This window comes from Aethalodelphis obliquidens, unplaced genomic scaffold (assembly GCF_003676395.1).
Source record: "Aethalodelphis obliquidens isolate GAN/ISIS:26980383/991018 unplaced genomic scaffold, ASM367639v1 scaffold18, whole genome shotgun sequence".
Classification (NCBI taxonomy): domain Eukaryota; kingdom Metazoa; phylum Chordata; class Mammalia; order Artiodactyla; family Delphinidae; genus Aethalodelphis; species Aethalodelphis obliquidens.
This window is the reverse complement of record NW_020837962.1, coordinates 27,660,699-27,672,776: the sequence shown is the minus strand read 5'-3', so window position 1 is coordinate 27,672,776 and position 12,078 is coordinate 27,660,699. Positions and strand designations below refer to the sequence as shown.

Here is a 12,078-nt window from a genome sequence, read left to right as displayed (position 1 = left end):
ACACAGAAATAACGAGATGCTAGCATCTAACATCCTCCACCAGGGGTGATTTATGAAGTCAAAGCTAGAAAAGCTGCCATTAATGTTATGGATGGTTTTGAGAGGATGTGCCCATGAGAAGTAAGTGGCAGAAAGAATTCCCAAGGTGGACCATCTGCCAGGGGTGATGGAATGAGGCTTGGCAAACCTACTTGTTGGTGCAATTAGGTGAGGGGGGGTCACGATTTGCTGGATGTTAATCTTGAAGCAAGAGCCTCATGAATTCTCACTATTGGTGAAGCAGACCTAGGCTGAGGAGGATAAAGAATGGATATTAATGGCCTTCAGGATCGTCACCTAATGGGGTTCATGTCAGAGACCTTGAGCACATCTAGGGAACTGGAAATTACAGCAGGGATATTCCCTCTTATTGAAGTCTCCTCAGGGGGTCATAAATAGGACCCAAATCCCAGTCAGGGACCCCAAAAGACAGCTCTTCTTGCAGGTTGGGCACTAATTTGCTTCCAGTGCAGGTGGTTTTCCTATGATGAGTGGAGATTTGAAAAAAACCTGCAGGGGTGAGTCCATGCAGGGCTCACCCTCGGCCTGTGTGGTTGGACCTAGAAGGCTGGGCATGGCCACTGTCCCCGTCTGCCTTGGAGAAGAGGGGAGTCTAGTGGTGGCCTCTGCCTCGAGGGGGCTTTTCAGATCAATCATCTTTCCTTATTTGAGGAGCAGAGACTGGAGCAGAGGGCTTGAGATTCTCTGGGGAGGCAGGGGTATTATTTACTAGATCTGATATATTTCTAGAAACTCCATTAGCAAATTTTCCCATTCTCTGCTTCCAAAGTTTCTGGAAAGGACAATAGTGAATTTTGGCAGAAGCTGCTGAGCCTGATAGTTTCTCCTGACAGAGACCCCTGACAGGGATTTTTATCTGCCTGGAATAAACTAGAGAATTTGGGGGGTAGCAGATGGAAAGTGTAATAGGCGCAGTTACTTTTGACATATGGGCATTCATGGCCTCTCCCCCATCTCCCCTCCCAATCAAAGAGAATTCTGGCAATGTCATTTTTGTATTTACTATTTTTCTGGAGCTCTGTGGCTTATTGTACAGTGAAGGAAACTTAGGAACTAAGCTAGGGTATCTATATCAGAAAGGATCTGTGGAGAAAGGGTCTTTCTCCAGAAAGGGTAAAAATAGAGAGGTAGTAGGTGAGAGGAAAATGGAGGTGAAGAGAGACCAGTGAATGTTCACACTGGGGACACCAGAGAGAATTTTTCAGGAACAGATTAGAGAATAAAAGGAGGGAATAGTGCTGGCTCGGGGAAGGGGGTTGATCGCTTTGGGGACTAAAGGAGGCAGAAAAGGAAAGGAATATAAGAAAATCAATATTTACTTTTGATTGCTAGATTATGGTCCTTTGAATTCAATAATCCACAAAGACAGAGCTATATTAGCCCCAGGATTTATTTAAACCATGAAATCCTACCTCATAGCAAAGTGAAAAATGTTAAGAGAATCCACCACTCAACTTAAGAACCCAGTTATTACCAACTTCTTCCTCCCAGCATCTGCATTTACTTCCAGGATCACCTCATCCTGCTTTCAGGAACTGGATAGACCAAGGTTGTGCCTACTTCTGGTTCATCCTCATTCCTAGCATGAGCCCTTTCAGAGATCTAATCCAAACCGGGGGGTTTCACAGGCCATCCCACCCTTAGCCAATCCTTGTCTCCTCAATGAGACAAAGTTCTCAAAAACATCACTCAGCCTTTCACTACACTCACCACCTCCACATCTAGAAATAGCAAGTGTCCTCAGTAGAAAAGCTGACCCTAACACCAGGATTACATTCCTGACCTTTCCATTTCCCCTGACCTGGTAATCCTTCATTATCTTATAAACTCTGATGCCCTTGAGCAAGATGTGTGTGTACGTAAAATTTATAATATATTACCATTTTAACATTTATATACATAAATATCAATATGTATATACATACATATACATGTATATATATATATAAAGTAGCTTTTCTAGCTGTCCTCATTAGGTGGGTTGGTTAGAATTGTCTAGAATGTCATTAATGGATGTGGAAGTCCCTTTCTATGCCCACTGTAAAGATGAGGCACAGAGAAGTTAGATAACTTGCTCAAGTTCACACCACTGGCAAATGGTTCACCCCCAGGAAGACTTGCTCCAGTATCTGTTTTCTCAAGCATCTGCTCCCTGCAAGGGTGAAATGCATTGCTTTTTGGTGACATAAGAACACATCTTGGAAAATCCTTAGGATATATTTCTAACATTCATTCCAATATTTCTACCACAGATTATTAGTAAAGTAGTTCAGGAATGTGTCATACTCAGAAGATAACATGGACCAGCCAAGAACTAGAAATACTCTGCATGTCTATTAACAGAAAAATAAACAATGTGTTGTATATTCACACAATGAAGTCTACACACCAATAAAAAGGATTGAATTGCTGATACATGCAGCATGGATGAATCTAAAACATTATTCTAAGGGGAAAAAAATGCTCTCCTTTTGTGTTTTATATTCCTTCTATCCTTTTAATAATTTTTAAAAGTTTGAAGTTTTTATCTGATATTATTATCTCAAGGATTAGGGCAAATCTAATCCTGCTGTCTGATGAATAGTTTTCTTGTGTATTTTGTAATTTTGAATTGTGAGTGCATCTTAAGTGGGCTTCATCTATGGGAATCTTTATGCCAGGTTGAAGGTGTTTTCAATAGTACTTAGTTTTGTGCTCACTTTTGCTAGTATACCCTCCTGATCCACTTTTTATGAGAATTTCTTGATTTGGGGCCTTTTGAGACTATGAAGCTTGTGTAAATTCAAACTTCAGTTTGTAAAGGTCAGGCCTGTGGTTATGATTTCCCAGGGAAGACTACTGTTTTCAACACACAGACCAGGCCAAGACAGATAAGCTTTCCCCACGTGCTAGTGAGCAGATTTTTCATTTCACTGAGGATGTGGCTGGGAATTTTATGCAGTTTTGATCCCAACTTCCCACCCAATGTCAAGACATTGTACCCTGTAACTATGTGGTCAAAAAAACCCACACCCTCTTGTTACCTAGGACAGCAGCTTCCACCACCACCATCACCCCCACCACCATCACTCCCACTGGGGCAGTCTCAGTACCAGGTCATGTTTATTTACTTCATGATTTTTGGCCCCTGTGAATTTTTCTTTCTTTTGTAGTTAGCTTTGCCTTTAAAAGATGTCAGTTGTATTTTAGCCAACATTTCTGGTTTTTGTAGTGGGAGAGTTTTCAAATTTTCTGTTCCCTCAATATCACTTATCAAATAAGTTTCAGAAATGCTAAACTCAACTCTTCCTTGGATATTCACATCATTAGCCTGCTAAAGGACAATTTAAATTTAACCTTTTAGGAACAATGTACACTAAAATCTCTCTTAACTTGGGCTTGCCCTTAAATCACTATTTTGTTTGCATATTATGAATGAGGCAGTTTCCCTCATGGGAGAACTCAGGAATAATCATGGGCTTAACTGTTTCTCGAGGCCACTACTTTAACCTGTCACTAGGATTATGTTGTACTCACAGGATGGAGGGGGTGAGGGGGTTGTCCTTCTGCTATAGCATGAGAGCAGGCATCCACTTTTAAAACAAATGCCAATGCTATTTATGTGTGTTTAAAAGCATAGAAGAAAAAAAATCACCCTATTTTATGCCAATTAATAGGGCAGTTTGCTCTGTTAGGAGGTAACACTTTTCCAGAGTCAGTAGAATAAAGGCTCTGAAGGAGGGTCAAAGGATTTGATACCACAGTATAACCATGTGGCTTTGCCCACAGCTGGCTCTCATCTATGGAGGAGTCAAAGGCCTTAGAATACTCCGTACAATATTGTTATTAGTTGGAATAGTTAAAAGTCAATGGTTAACCCAAAACCTGCTGGTTTCTAATGCTATTTATTAGATCGAGACTCATGCTCAGAACTTATTGCACAGAGAACTAACGACTGAGGGACAATCCTATAGAGTGACAGCTCTGTAATTCTGTAAACCTGGCAGGTTGTCCCTTTGAGTCTGGGTCTATCCTATGGATTCTACAGAGTAACTAGTTATAATTTTAGGAATTATATGCCCCAACAGAACACAAAGAATGTTGATGGTATAAACCTTTCCAAAGTATAATTTTTAAGGTTAACATGATTAAGCAGATGTCTATTAACTAGAAACCATTTAGGGAGATTTATGGAGTTTATAAATTACTGATTAGATATCAAAGACATTGAAATAGTAGAAAAAGCTCATACTAAGATTAGTAACTGTTCCTCTCTCATTCCCTAAAAGGAAAATGAGGTCTAGAACTCACTCTGAATGCTCAGCAAAGAACCTCCCACTGAAATAAATATTAGTCCTATTTTTCCATATGTGCATCTTAAAGGTTGCTTGTGTGCATCAGAGGGGTTCCAAATCCATCTCTGCCTCAGAAACCACTAATCCTGCCCTCCTGGTCACATGTACCATCCAAACCCTCAGCCTAGATCAGCTTCCTCTCTTATAAACTCACATAGCATCTCTTAACTCTTCTATTTGTCATTCTTTTTTTTTTAAGCTTACTCTTTCTTTAAAATTTTTATTGGAGTATAGTTGCTTTACAATGTTATTTTCGACTGTACAGCAAAGTGAATCAGTTGTATGTATATGTATATCCCCCGTCATTCTTATTGCACTTATTAATGTCCATCTTTCCAAACAAAACACGAACTCTATGAGAACGCACGACTCACAGTTTGAAAACTCTGGTATCTTGAAGACCAGTTACAGGCAAGTGCAGAAGGCAGACAACCAGCACTGGGCCCGTATGTATTCTTCCCTCTCCTGCGACACGTGCATTCATACGACTAATCTTCATGAGGCACTCAGGTTACAAAGGCAGGTAAGAAAAAGTCACTGTGGCAGAGACGCTAGCTCTCAATCCCCCTTTTTAAGGACACGGCAAGATTACACAGCCCAGTCCCCCTTTAGGTTAGGCGTGACCTCTCTCCCAGCGAACATAAGTGACACGGCCCAGCTATAACACCTCCCAGGAACACTCCTCGTGCTCTCTCCACTTCCCAGTGACCGGGGGTGAAATGAACACAGTCACCTCAGAAGCCACAAGTTAGACAGCAGAGCCTCTCTTGACCTGGGTCCCAGAAAAACTTGCATGAAGCAGGGCCTCTGCTCTCTGGGATGCCTGAACTCAGTGAAACACTAATAAATTTCTCGTTATGAAAGTTCCTGAGATTTTGGAGTCTGTTCACACAGCCTAGACTAGCCTAATCCAGTTCTCAGCCTCAAGAGGATCACATGTCCTAAGAAAGACGTGTCCTATTATTGTGGAACAGGTTCCAAATAGCCTCCGAGATTGAAGCAAAGCAGGGGATTGCATTTTGCACCTGAAGTGCTGTTGGCTTCAAAAGATGCAGGTTTTGCTCCCAAGATGTATGACCACGTTCAAGTAGGCTGAGATACCACATAATGGATATTTTGTTTTGCTCCCAAGATGTATGACCACGTTCAAGTAGGCTGAGATACCACATAATGGATATTTTTCCATTCGCATTCTGAGCCAGTTTCTCAGAGGGGAAGGATTTGGTGGTATGGAAGTTTAACCACATTTTTTACTACACCCCCCCCCCACCATCTTTCCAAAGTGAAAATCCAATATCCATTATTTCAGTCCCTGAGGGTGTTTAATAAAAGCATCGCCTCATGTCCTTTGTGCTTTTCCACTGCTATACTGATAGGAAGGGTCAGGTATAGGTCAGAATCTTCTGAATGCCCTAGGAGACCATGTCGACTCACAGCGTCTTGAAGGGTTAGCAACATCCCTTGCCATCCACTCCAGCCCTGGTCACCTCCAGACCTCAGGACAGAAGAGATCTGAGGGCAGTGAGTTTCTATAGGCAACACAACAACTGTGACAAGGAGGAAGCCTTGTTTCTCTGCACTCATTCTTGGTTTCGTGAACCTTCCAGAGCAGCTAAAGGCAAGGGTTCAGGTTTCATGAAGTCAAGGAAAAGAGGGAGAAAGAAAGAGGGAAAATGAACAGACAGGATGGAGAATGGACACACGAAAATTAGTTTTTAAGGAAGTAATATTTTTCACTGCCTAGGCAAATGACTTCTGTGAAATTCTTATATGAAAAGTAATACACTGTTTTGTTTTTACTTAGTTATCACTATCATTAGGTTTCGATGCAAGTGGAAATTTACAATAAAATGAAAACAAATAGCATCAAGGATGATATACAATTCTGTGATAATGTGATTTGTAATTCAGGCAATGCCCTGCTTGAGACTCATATCCTGATTTCCCACTCCAGTTGCTACAGAAGCAAAAAATACAGACATGAAGAAAAAAATAATTATCACTAGGCTTAAAGATTAAGACCATTCCAAGAATATAAATAATGAATTTATAATGTATTACAATACAAATAAACAGTATTTTTAGTATAAAAGCTGCATTTGCACGAAGAAGCTATTTAGTAACAAATATGATTAAAATACATCAGAAACATGTTAAAGTTGTATGAGTCACATATGTCACAGTTCACAAGAAACTTCACTGAAAATAAGCCATCTGAAGGCCACATGTCCTGGTCTGAAACTATCAAAGGCCTTTCAACCAAACCTCCTGGTTCAGGAAAGATGCTCAAAAAACTGCCCCATCTGGGTTCATCAGACTTGATGACTCCATGTTTGGTTTTCAAAACAAGCTATAAGGGATCAGAATGTAGGACTGAGGTAAACAGATACTAAACAAGAAGGAACTTTTCTATTAGCGCAAAAGATTTACATGAATACTTCCCAAGATATTATATTGAAAGAATGGGTCAACCACACATTTAGAATACTGGCAGAAATAACACTTTAACACTGAGATGAAGGACATATCGAGACTACTGAGACACATTAGCAAAAGCACCAATCTTCCCCTTCTTTCTCTCACTTCATGCCAATTTAAGGTTTTATGCTAAAAGCTCAGGTACATCCTATCATTTCTACCCTTTTTTGGACTCTTTAATGTTTCCTATTCTGTAAAACAGGCTCCACTCTTAAAGGACTTGGTAATAAAAAGTCACATGCCAAGTACTTGCCTTAAAAGACACTTTTATCATCTACCCAAATTACACATACCCAAGTCCTGGAGAAACACCATAGCTATCAACAAGGATATGGGCCATAAGAGAGTCAAAATTTGGCTTTCTCCACCATCAACATCAACCTGACCAAAGCTTGTTTGCTTTTTGTCACATTAGTAATTCTGCATTTCTTTTTGTAGTCAGAGAGGCCTGTGGCTAACAGGGATTGTGTTCCCAAGATCAGGCTGGGGGTGCGTGCCCATGTGGTGCCAGGCCCTGTGAGCTGAATGAGCAGGCCTTGCCCCATTCATGCTTACATTTCAAAGGGAAAGAAGGAAGTGGGATTGCCTATATGTTGCTTCAGCATGAGATCTCTAAGCAAGCTGGGGTGGTCTGGCAAGAGATGAATAATAAAAGAAAGAAACTAAGGAAAATGTACCTAGAAGTTTCAGATTTTCCCTCTAATCAGTGAACAGGCACCCCATTCCCACTACTCACACATAAAGCACTGCACCCCCATTCCCAAATGAAGTTTTATTTGCCTAATTTTGATATACATAAAATACTATTCTGTAACTAAATAACTGATATTGTAATATAGGGAGGCATGACTTTTATTTTTTCAATCAAAATCATGTTTCCATGCACTTGACTTCTGTATTAAATATATTATCTAAAGGAAAAGTCTATCAATCCTATTGAAATGTTAATTTAATTTTAAATTATTTTGGGTTGACTTTTTTCGTTTAATTTTATATTCAGTAAGTATTGAAAATGAACCTAAAGGCTAGAAGTGGAAAGAAATTAAATTAGATGTATACATCTTTCATCAGAATATTAAAACAAAAACAAAACAGGAAAAATGGTCCCTGTAGCCAGATACTTCAACTTTTAATGGATCTGGTTCTCCAAACTGTTTTATTCCTCTTCCTCCAATTTTTTTAAGTATCGCTGAGAAAGAAAATACATGTCTCATTATATAATCAGATACTATTTGGAGCCCAACTGGGAACTGGCCTTACATTTATAAAAAGCCAAAGTAGACTTTACTTCTTCATTCCTTCTCCTTTAGTGAAATACTCCACTTAAAAAAAAAAAGATTTCAACGTTGCGGGGGAGGAGGTATTGTACAGAAAAGCCAAACTATGAAACCCTTCTTTTTCCATACCCTTGAACTTGAACTCAATGATCTTTGAAAACTTTGTTTCAGCTGATTAGAAAAGAAAGAAAATCCAGTGACAGGAGGGCAGATCCAGCTCAGCTCTGATCCAGAAAGGCTTCCTGGTATCAGGGAGATGCAGCTGCCTCCCTCAGAACCATGGTGCTTTGGGTGAGGAGGTATCAGAGCCCCAGATGGTGGGAGGGGCAAGAAATGAGCACAAGTCAAGGTTTTCCCAGTCTGTCAGTTCTGTGATAGCCTCAAACTTGAGGTCGTGTTGCTGTCTGAAGAAAAAAATTATTGGCAACTCTTAATGAATGTCACCGCACTGGGGGATGAGACTGTCAGGTCACTGAGTTGGGAAGATGAAAAACAACCAACTCTAAAAACTGGATTCCGTCAGAATAAAAACTCCCTTTGTATGAGGCTTGCAACAGATTCCTTCAGCCACACCAGGGTAGAGTTTCAGAACCTCCCCTTCCTCCAGTGAGCCCGAGTTCAAAGTTAGTACAACGTAAGGGTTATTGAAACAGCCAGATAGGCATATGCTGCGTTTTTCTTTTTAAAGATGACAGAAGCTTTTTGAATTTCATAAACCTGTACTACTTATTATTCCGTCTGGACCCAAAGGGGTGTAGGATCAACTTTAGACATCTTTCATAAGCTTGGAATCTAATATTATGAATTTATTCTAAGACGCAAATCAGGTAGATGGATGGATTTTTTAAAAGACATTGGGCCCCCTGGGTACTTTTAGCAGATTGAGTATTGAGAGATTTACAGGGATAAAATTCTTTACAAGATTAAGGAAGAAGGAAACGAAACCAAATCTTTCATTTCCAGATATACACTTTCATTAATTCTTTCACCAAAAGCACATCACTGAAGGAAAACCAGAAATGGTTTTTCAGTTATTATTAAAGTGGTTCAAGAGCCAGGGAACCCCTTGAGATAGAAACAAAACAACACAGTATTCAAGTTTTCTTCATATGACTACCTTGTACTGGCAAGACTTAGGAGACTTCTGGCTTCAAAAAGAATATTGCTAAAGGAACTTTTTGAAAAAAAAAAATGACATTTTGGCTAAAAACAACAAGAAAAATCTCTCTTGTAAAACCCCTACTTCCTTTTGAATCTCCAAAGGTTACAACATTTGAGATGCTTGGCAGTCATGGCTTCATGGGCTGTGCTTCTTGATTATCTAAACCCTTAAGGTGGAATAAACGCAGCAGATGTCAAGTAGACTGCTGTCTGAGTCCTCTCACTGAGGACAGATTGTGAAGAGTGTGAGGGGCCTGCAGGCCCATGGTGGGAAAGTTGGAAATGCTAAAGGTAAGAAATAAAACATAAGAAAGGAGATTTAGAGAGTTAGGAAGATTTCCAAGCTCTTTTCTACAATAATATCCAAGGCCCTCTCAAGTTCTGTCTCTAAAAAGTACACTTGTACTATGGTACCCGACGTTTCTTACAGTTTGACAAAAATAAATATTCAATACAAGAAGAGGAAGCAAGTTATCAGCTACACCCTGAGGACGTTCATTCGCCCTACTTTCATGTTAGGGGCCTGCAGCCCTGTCTACTGCCCATGAACAGTGCTCACAATGGCTGGGGATTGCTTCCTCTGGTCAAAACTCTGGGGCCCCAAGGAAATGAATTTGTTCTCATCACAGGTCCCAAACAGACCCTAACAGCATGTTTGTTTTTCTGTACCCTGTCATGCCTGAAAGATTCTCCTTAACATATATGAGAATAATGCCATGAGACTACATGGGCTAGAGATCATTTTTTAAGAGAAGCTTGCTCATTCAAGAAAAAATAAGGATTTGGTTTAAACTGCAGACCAGAAGGAAGCAGACATATTCTTTTGGTCTGTATCCTTGGAAACACTGTCATCAGGCTGACGGTCCCTTGTCGGCATGCTGACTTCTGCGCTGTCTCACTGTGTCTTCCGCTGCCTCTGTGCCAGCTGGACAGGGCTGCTCTGGGGCATTCTCTTCAGTCCCAGCAGGTCCTTCATCCTCCTGGGCCTCCCTCAGGGGCCCCTGGTCCCGGGCATCACTCCTCTTCTCGTCCATGCCAGCAGCCGGGCTGTCCTCCTCGTCCTCCTCTGCTTCTTCCTCATAACCAAGGTCTTCTTTCTCTTCTTCATCATCTACAAGGCTGTCCTTGTTTTCTTCCTCATTTGAATCATCCTTTCCTTCCTCTGCATCCTGCAACTGTTCAGTTGTATGAGCCTCCCCTGACCTAAGATTCTGCTCTGTGGAGGGAAGAGAGGGGAACATTCTCTGAATAAACAATGGGCATTCACAAATACTGTATGTTTTCACTAGTATGTGGAATCTAAAAAAATAAAACAAATGAATATAACTAAACAGAAACAGACTCATACAGAGAACAAACCAGTGGTTACCAACAGGGAGGGGCAAGATAGGGGAAGGGGGTAAGAGGTACAAGCTACTAGGTACAAAATCAATAAGACACAGGATGTAATGTACAGCATAGGGATATAAGCAATTTTTTTTTTTTCTTTTCCAGTATGCGGGCCTCTCACGGTTGTGGCCTCTCCCGTTGCGGAGCACAGGCTCCGGACGCGCAGGCTCAGCGGCCATGGCTCGCGGGCCCAGCCGCTCCGCGGCATGTGGGATCTTCCCGGACCGGGGCACGAACCCGTGTCTCCTGCATCGGCAGGCAGACTCTCAACCACTGCACCACCAGGGAAGCCCCAGCAATATTTTATAATAACTTAAAATGGAGTATAATCTATAAAAATATCAAATCTCTCTGTTGTACACCTGAAACTAATATAACATTGCACATCAACTATACTTCAATTAAAGAAAGGTCATTCAGCAATTGAGTACATTTAGCTGTGAAATGAAACAATGGGGCATTATGACAGTCTTCTCCATCTTGGAACTATGTTATCACACAGGACAGATCTCTGGATGGCATCCTGGCCCCACCCATGGCCTCTCGACCTCTCTCTGGAGACTTCACTAACCATGTTGAATTTGGCACAGCCCAGGGGCATGGAGGGCAAAGGTTTCTTTGTGCTCTGTATTTTATACCGTGTAGAATGTTCAGTGACCCACTCACTGGTCATGGTGATTGGTTCAGAACTGTGACTTAAGCCAAGTCAATCAGAGTAAGTTTTTGGCCAGAGTCAGGAGCAAAAGCTTTCTCTCTTTCTACAGGGACTGCTAAGCTGATAAAATGTGAGTTGGGGCTGTTGAAAGCTACTGAATCAGCTTCATGAAGTAGAAACTATCATCCCTTGGGCTGTGCATGAAGCCAGAACATCCCTGGATTTTTCAGTTTTGTGAACTAATAAATTTTTCTTTTTTCCCCTAAGTTGTTTTAAAATGGGATTCTGTTACTTTTAAGAATTCAAAGGAACATATTTTATAATTATATATGGAAGTTTCAAAGCCTTAAAAACGTCAAGAACTAAAAAGAAATATAAGCTTATTTAGTTGAACTCCCACATAAAATTCAACAATTATGAAATCTCATAAGAGTCTTCATGGGGACTTCCCTGGCAGTCCAGTAGTTAAGACTCTGCGCTTCCGCTCCAGGGGACATGGGTTCAATCTCTGGTCGTGGAACTAAGAACCCACATGCCTCACTGCACAGCCAGCCAAAAAATAAAAAAGAGTCTTCATGCAAACAATAGGAATAAAAGCATGGAAATTCAGGGGTATTTGGTCCCAGGAACAGTGTGAAATAGTGAAAGGATTTGGGGAGATGGCTTTTAAAGGACTCAGGACAGTTACTGGCACACAGTAGACACTCAGTAAGTGTCAGTTCCC

General features: G+C 40.9%; 1 protein-coding gene across 1 annotated transcript in view; it reads right to left on the bottom strand.

The window, feature by feature from the left end:
- Positions 1 to 6,427: 6,427 nt before the first annotated feature.
- TMX4 (thioredoxin related transmembrane protein 4) overlaps positions 6,428 to 12,078 on the bottom strand; it is a 42,667-nt gene continuing 37,016 nt past the window's right edge. The window contains exon 8 of the mRNA XM_027118193.1: positions 6,428 to 10,526. Coding sequence (XP_026973994.1) covers positions 10,162 to 10,526 — 365 coding nt within the window. The 3' untranslated portion in view covers positions 6,428 to 10,161. The remainder of the gene's footprint in view (positions 10,527 to 12,078) is intronic.